The sequence below is a fragment of the Pleurodeles waltl genome, chromosome 1_2, assembly GCF_031143425.1.
Source record: "Pleurodeles waltl isolate 20211129_DDA chromosome 1_2, aPleWal1.hap1.20221129, whole genome shotgun sequence".
Taxonomy (NCBI): Eukaryota; Metazoa; Chordata; class Amphibia; order Caudata; family Salamandridae; genus Pleurodeles; species Pleurodeles waltl.
Window position 1 is genome coordinate 1287883074 of NC_090437.1, and position 13404 is coordinate 1287896477.

Consider the following 13404-nt stretch of genomic DNA (forward strand, 5'->3'; position numbering starts at 1 on the left):
TAGCGCTCAAAGCATTTCAACCCATAATAAGCCACAAACACATTCTTGTCAAAACAGACAACATGACAACAATGTATTACCTAAACAAACAGGGAGGCACACACTCGACACAGTTGTGTCTCCTAACACAGAAAATATGGCATTGGGCGATTCACAACCACATTCGCCTAATAGCACAATTTATTCCAGGAATTCAGAACCAGTTAGCAGACACTCTCTCGGGATCACCAACAGATCCACGAATGGGAGATTCACCCCCAAATACTAAACACTTACTTCCAAATGTGGGGAACACCACAAATAGATCTATTTGCAACAAAGGAAAACTCAAAATGCCAAAACTTCGCATCCAGGTACCCACAAGATCAGTCTCAGGGCAATGCGTTATGGATGAGCTGGTCAGTGATATTTGCTTACGCTTTTCCCCCTCTCCCACTCCTTCCATATCTAGTAAACAAATTGAGTCAAAACAAACTCAAACTCATACTAATAGCACCGACATGGGCAAGACAACCTTGGTGCACAACACTACTAGACCTCTCAGTAGTACCTCATGTCAAACTACCAAACAGACCAGATCTGTTAACACAACACAAACAACAGATCAGACATCCAAATCCAGCATCGCTGAATCTAGCAATTTGGCTCCTGAAATCCTAGAATTCAGACACTTAGACCTCACACAAGAATGTATGGAGGTCATAAGACAAGCTAGGAAACCTACCACTAGAGACTGCTATGCAAATAAGTGGAAAAGATTTGTTTATTACTGCCATAATAATCATTTCAACCCTTACACGCATCTGCCAAAGATATAGTAGGATACTTACTACAATTGCAAAAGTCAAAGCTAGCTTTCTCTTCAATAAAGATACATCTTACCGCAATTTCAGCCTACCTGCAAATTACGCACTCAACTTCATTATTTAGGATACCAGTCATAAAAGCATTTATGGAAGGCCTAAAGAGAATTATACCACCACGAACACCACCAGTTCCTTCATGGAACCTCAACATTGTCTTAACACGACTCATGGGTCCACCTTTTGAGCCCATGCACTCTTGTGAAATGCAATACTTAACATGGAAAGTTGCATTTTTGATTGCCATCACATCTCTAAGAAGAGTGAGTGAAATTCAAGCATTTACCATACAAGAACCATTTATTCAAATACACAAGCATAAAGTAGTTCTACGGACAAATCCAATTTTTTTTACCAAAAGTGATCTCACCGTTCCACTTGAATCAAACGGTAGAATTACCAGTGTTCTTCCCACAGCCAGATTCTGTAGCTGAAAGAGCACTGCATACATTAGACATCAAAAGAGCGCTAATGTACTACATTGACAGAACAAAACTAATTCGAAAAAAAAAACAACTATTTATTGCTTTCCAAAAACCTCATACAGGGAATCCAATTTCTAAACAAGGCATTGCTAGATGGATAGTTAAGTGTATTCAAACCTGCTATCTTAAAGCAAAGAGAGAGCTGCCTATTACACCAAAGGCACACTCAACCAGAAAAAAAGGTGCTACCATGGCCTTTCTAGGAAATATTCCAATGAACGAAATATGTAAGGCAGCAACATGGTCTACGCCTCATACATTTACCAAACACTACTGTGTAGATGTGTTAACTGCACAACAGGCCACAGTAGGTCAAGCTGTACTACGAACATTATTTCAAACAACTTCAACTCCTACAGGCTGAACCACCGCTTTTGGGGAGATAACTGCTTACTAGTCTATGCACAGCATGTGTATCTGCAGCTACACATGCCATCGAACAGAAAATGTCACTTACCCAGTGTACATCTGTTCGTGGCATTAGTCGCTGCAGATTCACATGCGCCCACCCGCCTCCCCAGGAGCCTGTAGCCGTTTAGAAGTTGATCTTGAACATTTGTAAATTTGTAAATATATTACTTTAAACTTCATTATGTACATACGTATTCACTCCATTGCATGGGCACTATTACTAGCATACACAACTCCTACCTCACCCTCTGCGGGGAAAACAATCTAAGATGGAGTCGACGCCCATGCGCAATGGAGTCGAAATGGGAGGAGTCCCTCGGTCTCGTGACTCGAAAAAAGACTTCTTCGAAGAAAAACAACTTGTAACACTCCGAGCCCAACACCAGATGGCGGGATGTGCACAGCATGTGAATCTGCAGCGACTAATGCCACGAACAGATGTACACTGAGTAAGTGACATTTTCCATATATATATATATATATATGTGTGTGTGTTCGATGGCATGTGTAGCTGCAGATACACATGCTGTGCATATGGATTCCGACATCTAGTGTTGGGCTTGGAGTGTTACAAGTTGTTTTTCTTCAAAGAAGTCTTTTAGAGTCACAGGATCATCGAGGGACTCCTCCTCTTTGGTTCCATTGCGCATGAGCATCGACTCCATTGTTAGATTGTTTTCATTCTGCCGTCGGGTTCGGGCGTGTTTCCTCTTGCTCCGAGATTTCGATTCGGAAAACTTTGCAAAACGTTCTTTTCATCGGTATTGTATTCATTGCGTTAATAATCTTCCATCGACACAGCAGGACCGTCGAGAAACAACTTTGTTCGCCCTTCGGGGCGCTCGCGCCCAACTCGGGCCTATTCGGGCTGACCACGTGGAGAGCCTCATGGATTGGACTCCATTCCAATTCTGCCCTCGGTGCCATGCAAAGTACCCATACACAGACCAGCATCTGGTTTGCAACCTCTGCCTTTCTCCAGACCATCAGGAGGAAAACTGCGAGGCCTGTCGATCCTTCTGATCGAAAAAGACTCTAAGAGGCAGAAGAGCAAGAAGGCTCAAAATGTCGTCATAGAGTGGAGAACATTTCGACGTAGAAGAAGAACTAATGCTGACAGCGGTCTCAATCCAAGATTCAGAGTCAGAGCAAGAATCTGAGGAAGACAGACCAGTCACAGCTGGCCAGCATGTGAGTACATCTGCCCCTGCACCCTCACATAAGAAAAAAAAAGAAGGCCTTGGCTACGCCACTGCTGGAAGGCCATGGCTCGGCCCGAAAAAAGACGTTCGGTGACTGACCCTCCAGTTCGGCACCGAAAAAGGCCATCCCTCCGAATACCTCGGAGTCAACAAAAAGCTCAATTTTAGACTCCAGTAAACAGCAATTTTCGGAGTCGAAAATAAGAAAACCTGTTTCGGAGACGAGAACTTACTCATCATTTTCGATCCCGAAAAACACATTTCTGAGCAACAAAAAAAAAAAAACGGCATATACATTCTGGTATTGCAACAGAGAAGCAAAACGTTGCTGTAAGGAAATGCCTCCTTGGCATGGCTACCCCCTGACTTCTTGCCTTTGCTGATGCCAAGTTATGATTTGAAAGTGTGCTGAGGCCTGCTAACCAGGCCCCAGCACCAGTGTTCTTTCCCTAAACAGTACCTTTGTCTCCACAATTGGCACACCCTGGCATCCAGGTAAGTCCCTTGTAACTGGTACCCCTGTTACCAAGGGCCCTGATGCCAGGGAAGGTCTCTAAGGGCTGCAGCATGTCTTATGCCACCCTGGGGACCCCTCACTCAGCACAGACACACTGCCTGCCAGCTTGTGTGTGCTGGTGGGGAGAAAATGACTAAGTCGACATGGCACTTCCCTTAGAGTGCCATGCCAACCTCACACTGCCTATGGCATAGATAAGTCACCCCTCTAGCAGGCCTTAGAGCCCTAAGGCAGGGTGCACTATACCACAGGTGAGGGCATAGGTGCATGAGCACTATGCCCCTACAGTGTCTAAGCAAAACCTTAGACATTGTAAGTGCAGGGTAGCTATAAGAGTATATGGTCTGGGAGTCTGTCATACACGAACTCCACAGCACCATAATGGCTACACTGAAAACTGGGAAGTTTGGTATCAAACTTCTCAGCACAATAAATGCACACTGATACCAGTGTACATTTTATTGTGAAATACACCCAGAGGGCATCTTAGAGAAAACATACCCGACTTCCAGTGTGGGCTGACTAGTTTTTGCCAGCCTGCCACACACCAGACATGTTGCTGGCCACATGGGGAGTGCGCCTTTGTCACACTGTGGCCAGGAACAAAGCCTGTACTGGGTGGAGGTGCTTCTCACCTCCCCCTGCAGGAACTGTAACACCTGGCGGTGAGCCTCAAAGGCTCACCCCCTTTGTTACAGCGCCACAGAGCATCCCAGCTAGTGGAGATGCCTGCCCCTCCGGTCACTGCCCCCACTTTTGGCGGCAAGGCTGGAGGAGATAATGAGAAAAACAAGGAGGAGTCACTGGCCAGTCAGGACAACCCCTAAGGTGTCCTGAGCTGAGGTGACTCTGACTTTTAGAAATCCTAGGATTAGGGATGTTGACCCCCCTGAGACCCCACAGCGACGCCTGCAGAGGGAATCCAGAGGCTCCCCCTGACCGCGACTGCCTGCTTCAAGGAACCTGACGCCTGGTAAAGACACTGCACCCGCAGCCCCCAGGACCTGAAGGAACCGAACTCCAGTGCAGGAGTGACCCCCAGGTGGCCCTCTTCCAAGCCCATGTGGTGGCTACCCCGAGGAGCCCCCCCTTGGGCTGCCTGCATCGCTGAAGAGACCCCTGGGTCTCCCATTGAATCCTATTGCAAACCCAACGCCTGTTTGCACTCTGCACCCGGCCGCCCCTGTGCCGCTGAGGGTGTACTTTCTGTGCCTGCTTGTGTCCAATTTTAAAATAGCTTATTGGCATTTTTGCCAAAACTGTACATGCTATTGTGATGACTCAAAGTTCCTAAGATACCTGAGTGAAATACCTTTCATTTAAAGTATTGTTTGTAAATCTTGAACCTGTGGTTCTTAAAATAAACTAAGAAAATATATTTTTCTGTATAAAAACCTGTTGGCCTGGAATTGTCTTTGAGTGTGTGTTCCTCATTTATTGCCTGTGTGTCTACTACAAATGCTTAACACTACCCTCTGATAAGCCTACTGCTCGACCACACTACCACAAAATAGAGCATTAGAATTATCTCTTTTTTCCACTATCTTACCTCTAATGGGAACCCTTGGACTCTGTGCATGCTATTTCTTACTTTGAAATAGTTTATACAGATCCAACTTCATACAGTCGCAATACCGGAATGCTGTGGGAGGAAGAATCAATTTAATTTGTGAGCCCTGAAGAGGTCCTGGGGGACGAAACGTGTTGGCTATGGCATTTTTTTTTACTGCACATGGAGTTATACATAGATATTCACAAGTGAACCAATAACATCATTAATGTCCAAAGAAGATGTGGTTGATGAAATAATATATATATATACAGTATTGCCTAAGGATGTTAAGATATTTAAGGAGGTCTTCCTTCATCTACAATTGGATTAACTTTGTTCTGAGTCTTGCTTCACATCTGTATATACATTTACAGTGGCATGTAAATCTCTTTCTTTATACCGATATACTCTATCACTCCTTCCTTTACCCTCTGCGGGAAAACAATCTAAGAATGGAGTCGATGCCCATGCGCAATGGAACCAAAGAGGAGTAGTCACTCGATCCCGTGACTCTAAAAGACTTCTTAGAAGAAAAACAACTTGTAACACTCCAAGCCCAACACTAGATGTCGGAGTCCATATGCACAGCAGAACATGCCACGAACAGATGTACACTGGTTAAGTGACATTTTCCATATATATATATATATATATACACACACACACACACACACACACACACACACACACACTCTCTCTCTCTCTCTCTCTCTCTCTCTCTCTCTCTCTCTCTCTCCTCCCTCTTCCCTCTTCCCTCTTCCCTCCCTCCCTCTTCCCTCCCTCCCTCTTCCCTCCCTCCCTCTTCCCTCCCTCCCTCTTCCCTCCCTCCCTCCACCCAAACAAATATGCTGCTTACGTCCAGGCACAATTTCAATCGTATTATAATCTTGACCAAAACAAAGGCATGTTCAAATGTAAGTAACGACCAACGTATTTCAGCAGAACACCTACAGCTGGGCTATATATATTCTATCACATTCCTCACCGACCGACCTTCTTCCATGTTAGTGACTGTTATTCCTATGGTAGTTAGTGTTATCTAGTCTCATTGTTGCTGTAATTTACGCTTTAGCTTCCTTGGCACCTGCTTTTATGTAATGCGGGAAAAAGCACCTAAAACAGATATTGACGGGTTCCTTGTATCTCCTGATGACCTATCTTGAAGGCGCAGTGAGTGAGTAGAGTGACTGAAAAGTGTGCTTGTATTATTATATACAAATATATATACGTGTTTCTGATTGGGAAGATATGTTATGAACAGCACTCATAATGAGTGTTGAAGACCACAATCCAAATTATTAAAAACTAGTCCACATAAATTACTGTTGACGTTTCGACCCCTTGACATTTACTTGGAACAGGGTCAACATCAGGACAAAGTAAGAACAGGAGACACCAGAGGATGGGGCAACAGGACCCACAACCATTGACGTGTCAATCTTAGTTTCATGGGAAAACCTCAGCGAACTGCAAGGAGTAACAGGACTTGGAAAAATACTTATACAAGAACAGGACCAGACTAGGAGAAACCAAAGGTGGATTCGGGTAGAAGAGGACCTGAAAAAGAAGGGGACAGAGTCCAGTCCATGATGGAGTGTCCAGTGGGGGCAGGAGCTACTACCCACCCTTCTGTGGATAAAGAACCAGGTCAACTGGGAAAGACCACCAGCTGTGGAGCTTAGGTGCTGAAGAGGAGTCCTTGGAGCGATGCAGATGGTGTCCCATATTGGTTGTTGGGTTCCAGATGGTTTGAGGGGTTGGAGAACCACCAACAAGCCTTGGCAAATGCAAGAGGAGTAAAAGAGTTGCAAGGCTGAAGAGTACCAGCAAAGCCCATGGGACTCGACCCTTAGAGGGGAATCTGGGATGACCCAACAGAAGCAGTCACAGCCCCCATAGGCAACCCACTGGCAGCAGGCACAGTAAGTCGCAGTGAGGCCCAGTCAGCACACGTGAAGAGGAGTCCCACGTCGCTGGAGCAGCAGAGAGGAGACTGTGCTTGGCATGAAGAAGTGCTGGGGGCCAGGGCTACCCGGAGACTGACAACGAGCCTTGCAGCTGCAAGAGTCGCAGTGCACAGGGGTACTGTCCTGTAAGTAGAGGCAGGGGCTTACCATATCCCATGTGAGACTGCTGGCAAAGAGGACTAAGGGGAGCACTCCAGACGACCACTTTTCCTGTAGGATCCACGCAGTTCCAGAGGAGAGCAGATCCACACAGCTGGACGACGTTACAGTTGGTGCCTGCAGATGCAGGGGAGTGACTCCTTCATACCAAGGGAGATTCCTTCTTGCTTCTTGGTGCAGGCTGAAGTCTCGCTGACCTCAGAGGATGCACACTTGGGGAAATGTAACAGTTGCTGGAAGGAGCTGAAGAAACAATGTTGCAAAGTGAAGTCTTCGCAAGAGTTGCAGTCTTGTTGGTTCCTGAGGAGTCCAGTTGCGGTTCCATTGGCCAGAAGTGGAAGTAAACAATGCAGAGGAGTCCTGGTGGAGTCTTGCATGTTGAATCTGGGGACTCACCCGGAAGGGAGTCCCTAAATAGCCCTAAAAGGGGGATTGGTCATTTAGCAAGGTGACCACCGGTCAGGAGGGGTCTGGGACGTCACCTGCCTGACCTGGCCACTCAGATACTCCCAGAGGCTTCTGCTCATCTTGGTTTCAAGATGGCAGGATAAGGTGGCCACCTGAAGGAGTTCTGGGCACCACCCCTGGTGTGGTGATGGATAGGCGAGTGGTCACTCTCCTTTCCTTTGTCCTTTTTCGCGCCAGTGCAGGGGCCCGGGGGTCCCTGTGTGGGTGCAAACTGGATTATTCAAGGAGGGCACCCAATTTGCCTTTCAAAGCAAACCAGTGGCTTGGGGAGGCTACCTTTCCCAAGGCTTGTAACACCTATTTCCAAGGGAAATACTTTGTTTTGCCTTCCCCTGCCTGAGCTGGTCAAGCAGCAGGAGGGCAGAAACCTGGCTGTGTGGCAGCAGCGCAGGCTGCCCAGAAAACCCCAGAAAACTGGTAGGAGCAATACTGGGGGTCCTCTAAGGAGCCCCCAGGGTGCATGGAATCATACAACCAATACTGGCAACAGGTTTGGGGTATGATTCCAACATTTTCGATACCAAAAATGCCCAGGTTCAGAATTACCATTATGTAGCTAGACATAGGTAGTGACCTTTGGCCAGTATATGCATAAAATGCGTCCCGCACTCACTAAGTCCAGTGCAATGGGGCTGGAGTTCATAGGGGCACCTCTGCTCATGCAGGTGTGCCCTCACACATAGGGACCTGCACCCTGCCCTCTGGGCTAGGAGGGCCTTCCATAGGGGTGACTTACAGTGACAATCACTGGGGTCCTGGTTATGAGGATCCCAGTGAAAACTGCCTATGCATACTGATAAGCAGGCAAAAAGCAGGGTTAACCATGCCAAAAAGAGGGTACTTTCCTACAGTGACAATATAAATGCACTTATCACATAACCAACAAAACTTGGAGAGGAGTTTCTTTGTGACACTATTGACGTGGGAGTCTAAGGCTACACTTCCCCCATAGAGACCAATCTCTTTTTAGATAATCATTTTCCGACCTGAGTTACCGGGTTGCCCTCTTTTTCTAATATCATACCTTGGGCAGTTGAAGCCTTGTGGTGCATCCTGGCCGTACTAGAGATGTTGCTTTGCAAAACATAATTCCGATTCAGTTTGGGGCCTGGAAGAGTCATAAGGTGAAGAATCTGCAGTAAGATACAATATCCACCAGAAATATAATTACCAAAGGTGATTAACTTTCTTTTATTATTTATCCTTTGATGGATGTATGAAACACTCACAAATAATTACAAATTGTTAAGTTGGCTTTAGGAAGAAAATGATGTAGTGCCTTGAATGTTTGCAGCCTATCTGATCTGTGGTGCTGAAGAAATGTTGTAACTGAGGATGGGCACAAAGTAGATGCGTATGTCTTACGTACAGTACACTACTTCTGGTGCCAGTTTTTTTATCACATGATGCAACTTTGCACAGCCAATAGGTGGGGGTCTCCAAAGCTTTCCATATACAGCCTGCACCTTGAGGCTATTTTTGAAAAATGAAGAATTGGATACAGGCCAAAGAAAATGTTACCAAAGGTACGCCTTGTATTACTTGGTCTTCCAGGACGCAAGAGCAGTTTAACCATGATTCTGCTTCTATTTTGTTTTATTAGCAACTTCTCCGTGAGATGCAGCAGATGGCAAGTCGCCCATTTGCTTCAGTTAATGTTGCATTGGAGATGGATGAGGAGCCTCCTGATCTAATTGGTGGAAGCATAAAGGTGAGTCATGTTTTTGATAGTGTGTGTTCATAGTTACTCAGTTAGTGGAGAAGATCCCATGGTTGGCAAGTGCTGTTTATTTTGGCCACTTTATTGTAAAAAAAAAAAAAAACTTGCTTTGTAGGACAGGTCTGTTTCAGGGTGCCTATGATGCACTAAAGGTGAAAATTGTACTGTGCTTACTGTATATTAATGTTCTGAAACCTCACTTTACACGCTGTCTTGTACAAGTGAGTATTCGTTACTTACTTTACTTATACCAGAGGTACAGCTTCTGGTCCTTCTATGATCTTTCTAAATATCAAATTGTTGTGTGATGTGAACTGCTTTCTATAAGTAGTTCTTTATTGTTAAGTTTATTCCTTATTTATCATATAGAGAAATGAAGCTTATCATTCTCTTTTGAGGTTTGTGAAATTCAAATAACTGTAAATGCCAGTGTCATCTGTTTGACCGAATTAACATTCCAAAAGTGGCCACATGAGAATATAATCTGCTCTCTAACATGGTACTTCCAACAACTTGTACACAACTAATATTAAAATGATGAGTCCTAAATTTCACTGAATTCATGGCAGTAGCACAGAAGTACTCTAGGTGCTTTTTCCCATAATGATCTCAGTGATGAGGCGCTGATGGCTTTTTGCTCTTTTGTACAGGTTACCTAAACCCTGAAGAACCTCCAATTTCCATTCACTCTGTGTAGGAAGCTGGCTCTGTATATGCTATATCAAAATGACATATAGTGTGCACCGAGTCCAGGGGTTCCCCAGAGGCTTAACAGAGGCTAAAGTAGATAATACTAATGCTCTTTTTTGTGGTAGTGTGGTTGAGCAGTTAGGCTTATCAGAGGGTAGCGCAAAGCATTTGTTGTACAGACAATAGAAAAAGCACACAGTGACTTAACTTCAGACCAATTGTTTTTATATAGACCAAATATATTTTGTTAATTTATTTCTAGAACCACAAGATCCAAGTTGCAGGTAAGTTCATAAATATTTCACATACTTATCAATATTACTTGGATTCAAATTCGCAAGTCATACAGTTTTTGAATAAATGGCAATACTCTTGTTTAAAAGTTGGGACTTTTCGGAAACAGTTCCTGGGGGGATGAAAAGTTAGTACGCTTTGAAGGTAAGTACATGACTTACAGTTCCAGTCTCCGGAAGTCCACAGGTTGGGGTTCAAGTTAACCCCAAACACCCACCACCAGCAACACGGGGCCGGCCAGGTGCAGAGGTCAAAGATGAGGCCAGTTTAACATGGGCTCCTGTGGAGACTGGGGGCCCTCAGTTTCAGATCTGCTTGCAGGTAAGTACCCGCGTCTTCGGAGGGTAGAACTGGGGAGGGGGTTTAGAGGAGCACCGGGGGAGAGGAGCCACAGGTGGCCACCACACACTCCCTCAGCGGCTTAGGGGTGGCACGGTGCAAACAGTGTCGGGCTCCCAATGCTTTCCTCTGAAGGGACACCGGGGGTCACTTAGATGCTGCAGGCTGGGTCCAGGGGGTTGGTTCCAGAAAACGACAGGCTGGACAAGTAGGTGGCCCGCCTGCTGAAGGTTGCTGCACCAGAGGTCGAGTTTCCCAAGGCCAGGGAGCTGCGGGTGCAGTGAACCTTTTGGTGACTGGTATCTTCGTCTTGAGCTTTCACGGTCAGGGGGGTCCTCTGGATTCACACTGCAGGCGTCATCGTGGAGGACAGGAGAGGTCAAACAAGGGTGGGGACTTGCTCAGAATCGCCTGGGGATCCTCTCTAGTCAGCTGGGCCACCTATACATGGGCCGTGGGCGTCGGGTGCAGAGTGGTCAGGACTCGCGGATCCGTAGAGGCTCTGGAGTCCTTAGATGTGGACTCTGCTTGGACAGGGCCGCTGTCCACAGGAGTTCTTGTTCCTCTGTGATGCAGGCAGTCCTCTGGAGGCTTGTCAGAGGTCGCTGGACCCTCAGATGCGTCGCTTTCTTGCAGTGCTCTTTGAAGCAGGAGACAGTCCGGTAGGGCTGGGGCCAAGTCAGTTTTCATCTTCCTCCTTCTCTGCTGGGGTTTCAGCTTAGCAGTACTGCTTTCTTGTGAGGTCACCAGGGATGTGACAAATTGGGTTCAGGGGAGCTCTTAAATCCTGGATTTAGGGGCAGGAGCCAATGGCTACTCTCCCTGAAGGTGGCTACACCCTTCTCGTGTCCACTCCCTTTGGGGAGGGTGAACACAAACCCAACCCTGTTGGTCCCTGTCCTCCAAACTAAGAAGGAGGATTCTGCAGGGAGGGGGTCACCTCAGCTCTGGACACCTTAGAGGTGGGGTGTTCGCTCCTCCCTGCTTTCCCTAATTTTCCCGCCGGACTTGCTGCCAAACGTGGGGCTTTGTCTGCGGGGTGGGCAACTCCACTAGCTGGAGTGCCCTGAGGCACTGTAACAAGAGGCTTGAGGCTGACCGCCCGGTAGTAAAATTCCTGTAGGGCAGAAGTGTGAAGCACTTCCACCCAGGACAGGCTTTGTTTCTGGCCACTGAGTGCACAAAGGCTCTCACCCCATGGGGTCAGAAACTTGTCTGAAAGTGGCAGGCTGGCACAGACTGGGCTGTGGAGATCGCAGCAGGTTGGGAACTCACGGAGCACAGCTGGTTCCTCATTGAAGAGCGGCCGGATGCAGGGCGAGTTGGAGATCCAGGAGTTGTGCGCAACCGAGTCCTCTGGAGCTGGAGGTGAGTCTCTAAGGGCTTCCTACAGGACACGGGGGACACTCTGGCAGGAGGTCTGGGTGTTCGTGAAGTCCCTACACTGGGGCTTCCTCCTGATCCTTTTTCAACTCCATAGGAGCTGGTTTTCTGGTTGTCTGACGTCAGCTGACCAGTACCAGGGTATTAATGGAACTCGGCCAATGGAGGGAGCAGTGCCACCAAACTTGGCATATTTGTAGATCGAGACCGGGCTGTCGTCTGTGTGTCGTCTGGTCCGGCTACGACTTCTGGCTACGGAGATATTGGGCAGTCAGTGAAGTGACTCACTGGCTTGTTGGTTCTTGCTTGAAGGGAGATCTGGGGTGATCCTTGAAGCCTAGAGGTCCCCTGGTTTTCCTGGGGTAAGTCCAGTGTCCAGCTCCTCCGGAGTGGCGATTTTCGGGCCCTGGGTGCAGCAGGCAGGGTTTGGAGTCTTTTCTTGGTCAGCAGGTCCACAGTTCTCTTCCTTTGCATCTTCTTTGGTGCTAGTCTTTGTCTTTTCTAATCTGATTTCTTGGTCTAAGGGGGCTGTAGGAAGTTTGCTCTGTATATACTATCTCAAAGTGAGAGATAGTGTGCACAGAGTCCAAGGGTTCCCCTTAGAGGTAAGATAGTGGCAAAAAGAGAATTCTAATGCTCTGTTTTGTGGTAGTGTGGTCGAGCAATAGGCTTATCAGAGGGTAGTGTTAAGCATTTGTTGTACACACACAGGCAATAAATGAGGAACACACACTCAAAGACTTACTCCGGGCCAATAGTTTTTTTTAATGGAAAAATATATTTTCTTAGTTTATTTTAAGAACCACAGGTTCAGGATTTACAAGTAATACTTCAAATGAAAGGTATTTCACTCAGGTATTCTAGGAACTTTGAATAATCACAATTTGACAAAAATGGCAATAAGCTATTTTAAAAGTGGACACAGTGCAAAAATCAACAGTTCCTGGGGGAGTTAAGTAAATGTTAAGTTCACAGGTAAGTAAAACACTTACAGGGTTCACAGTTGGGTCCAAGGTAGCCCACCGTTGGGGGTTCAGGGCAACCCCAAAGTTACCACACCAGCAGCTCAGGGCCGGTCAGGTGCAGAGGTCAAAGTGGTGCCCAAAACACATAGGCTTCAGTGGAAATAGGGGTGCCTCGGTTCCAGTCTGCCAGCAGGTAAGTACCCGCGTCCTCGGAGGGCAGACCAGGGGGGTTTTGTAGGGCACTGGGGGGGGACACAAGCAGGCACAGAAAGTACACCCCCAGCGGCACAGGGGTGGCCGGGTGCAGAGTGCAAACAGGCGTCGGGTTTCTGATAGGAATCAATGGGGAGACCCGGGGGTCTCTTTAATGATGCAGGCAGGCACAGGGG

General features: G+C 46.9%; 1 protein-coding gene across 2 annotated transcripts in view; it reads left to right on the top strand.

Annotated features, from left to right (window-relative positions):
- ATRN (attractin) overlaps positions 1-13404 on the top strand; it is a 670776-nt gene that overhangs the window by 614373 nt on the left and 42999 nt on the right. For both annotated transcript variants that reach the window (XM_069205063.1, XM_069205055.1), the window contains exon 27: positions 9228-9335. In XM_069205063.1, the coding sequence (XP_069061164.1) occupies positions 9228-9335 (108 nt within the window). The remainder of the gene's footprint in view (positions 1-9227; positions 9336-13404) is intronic.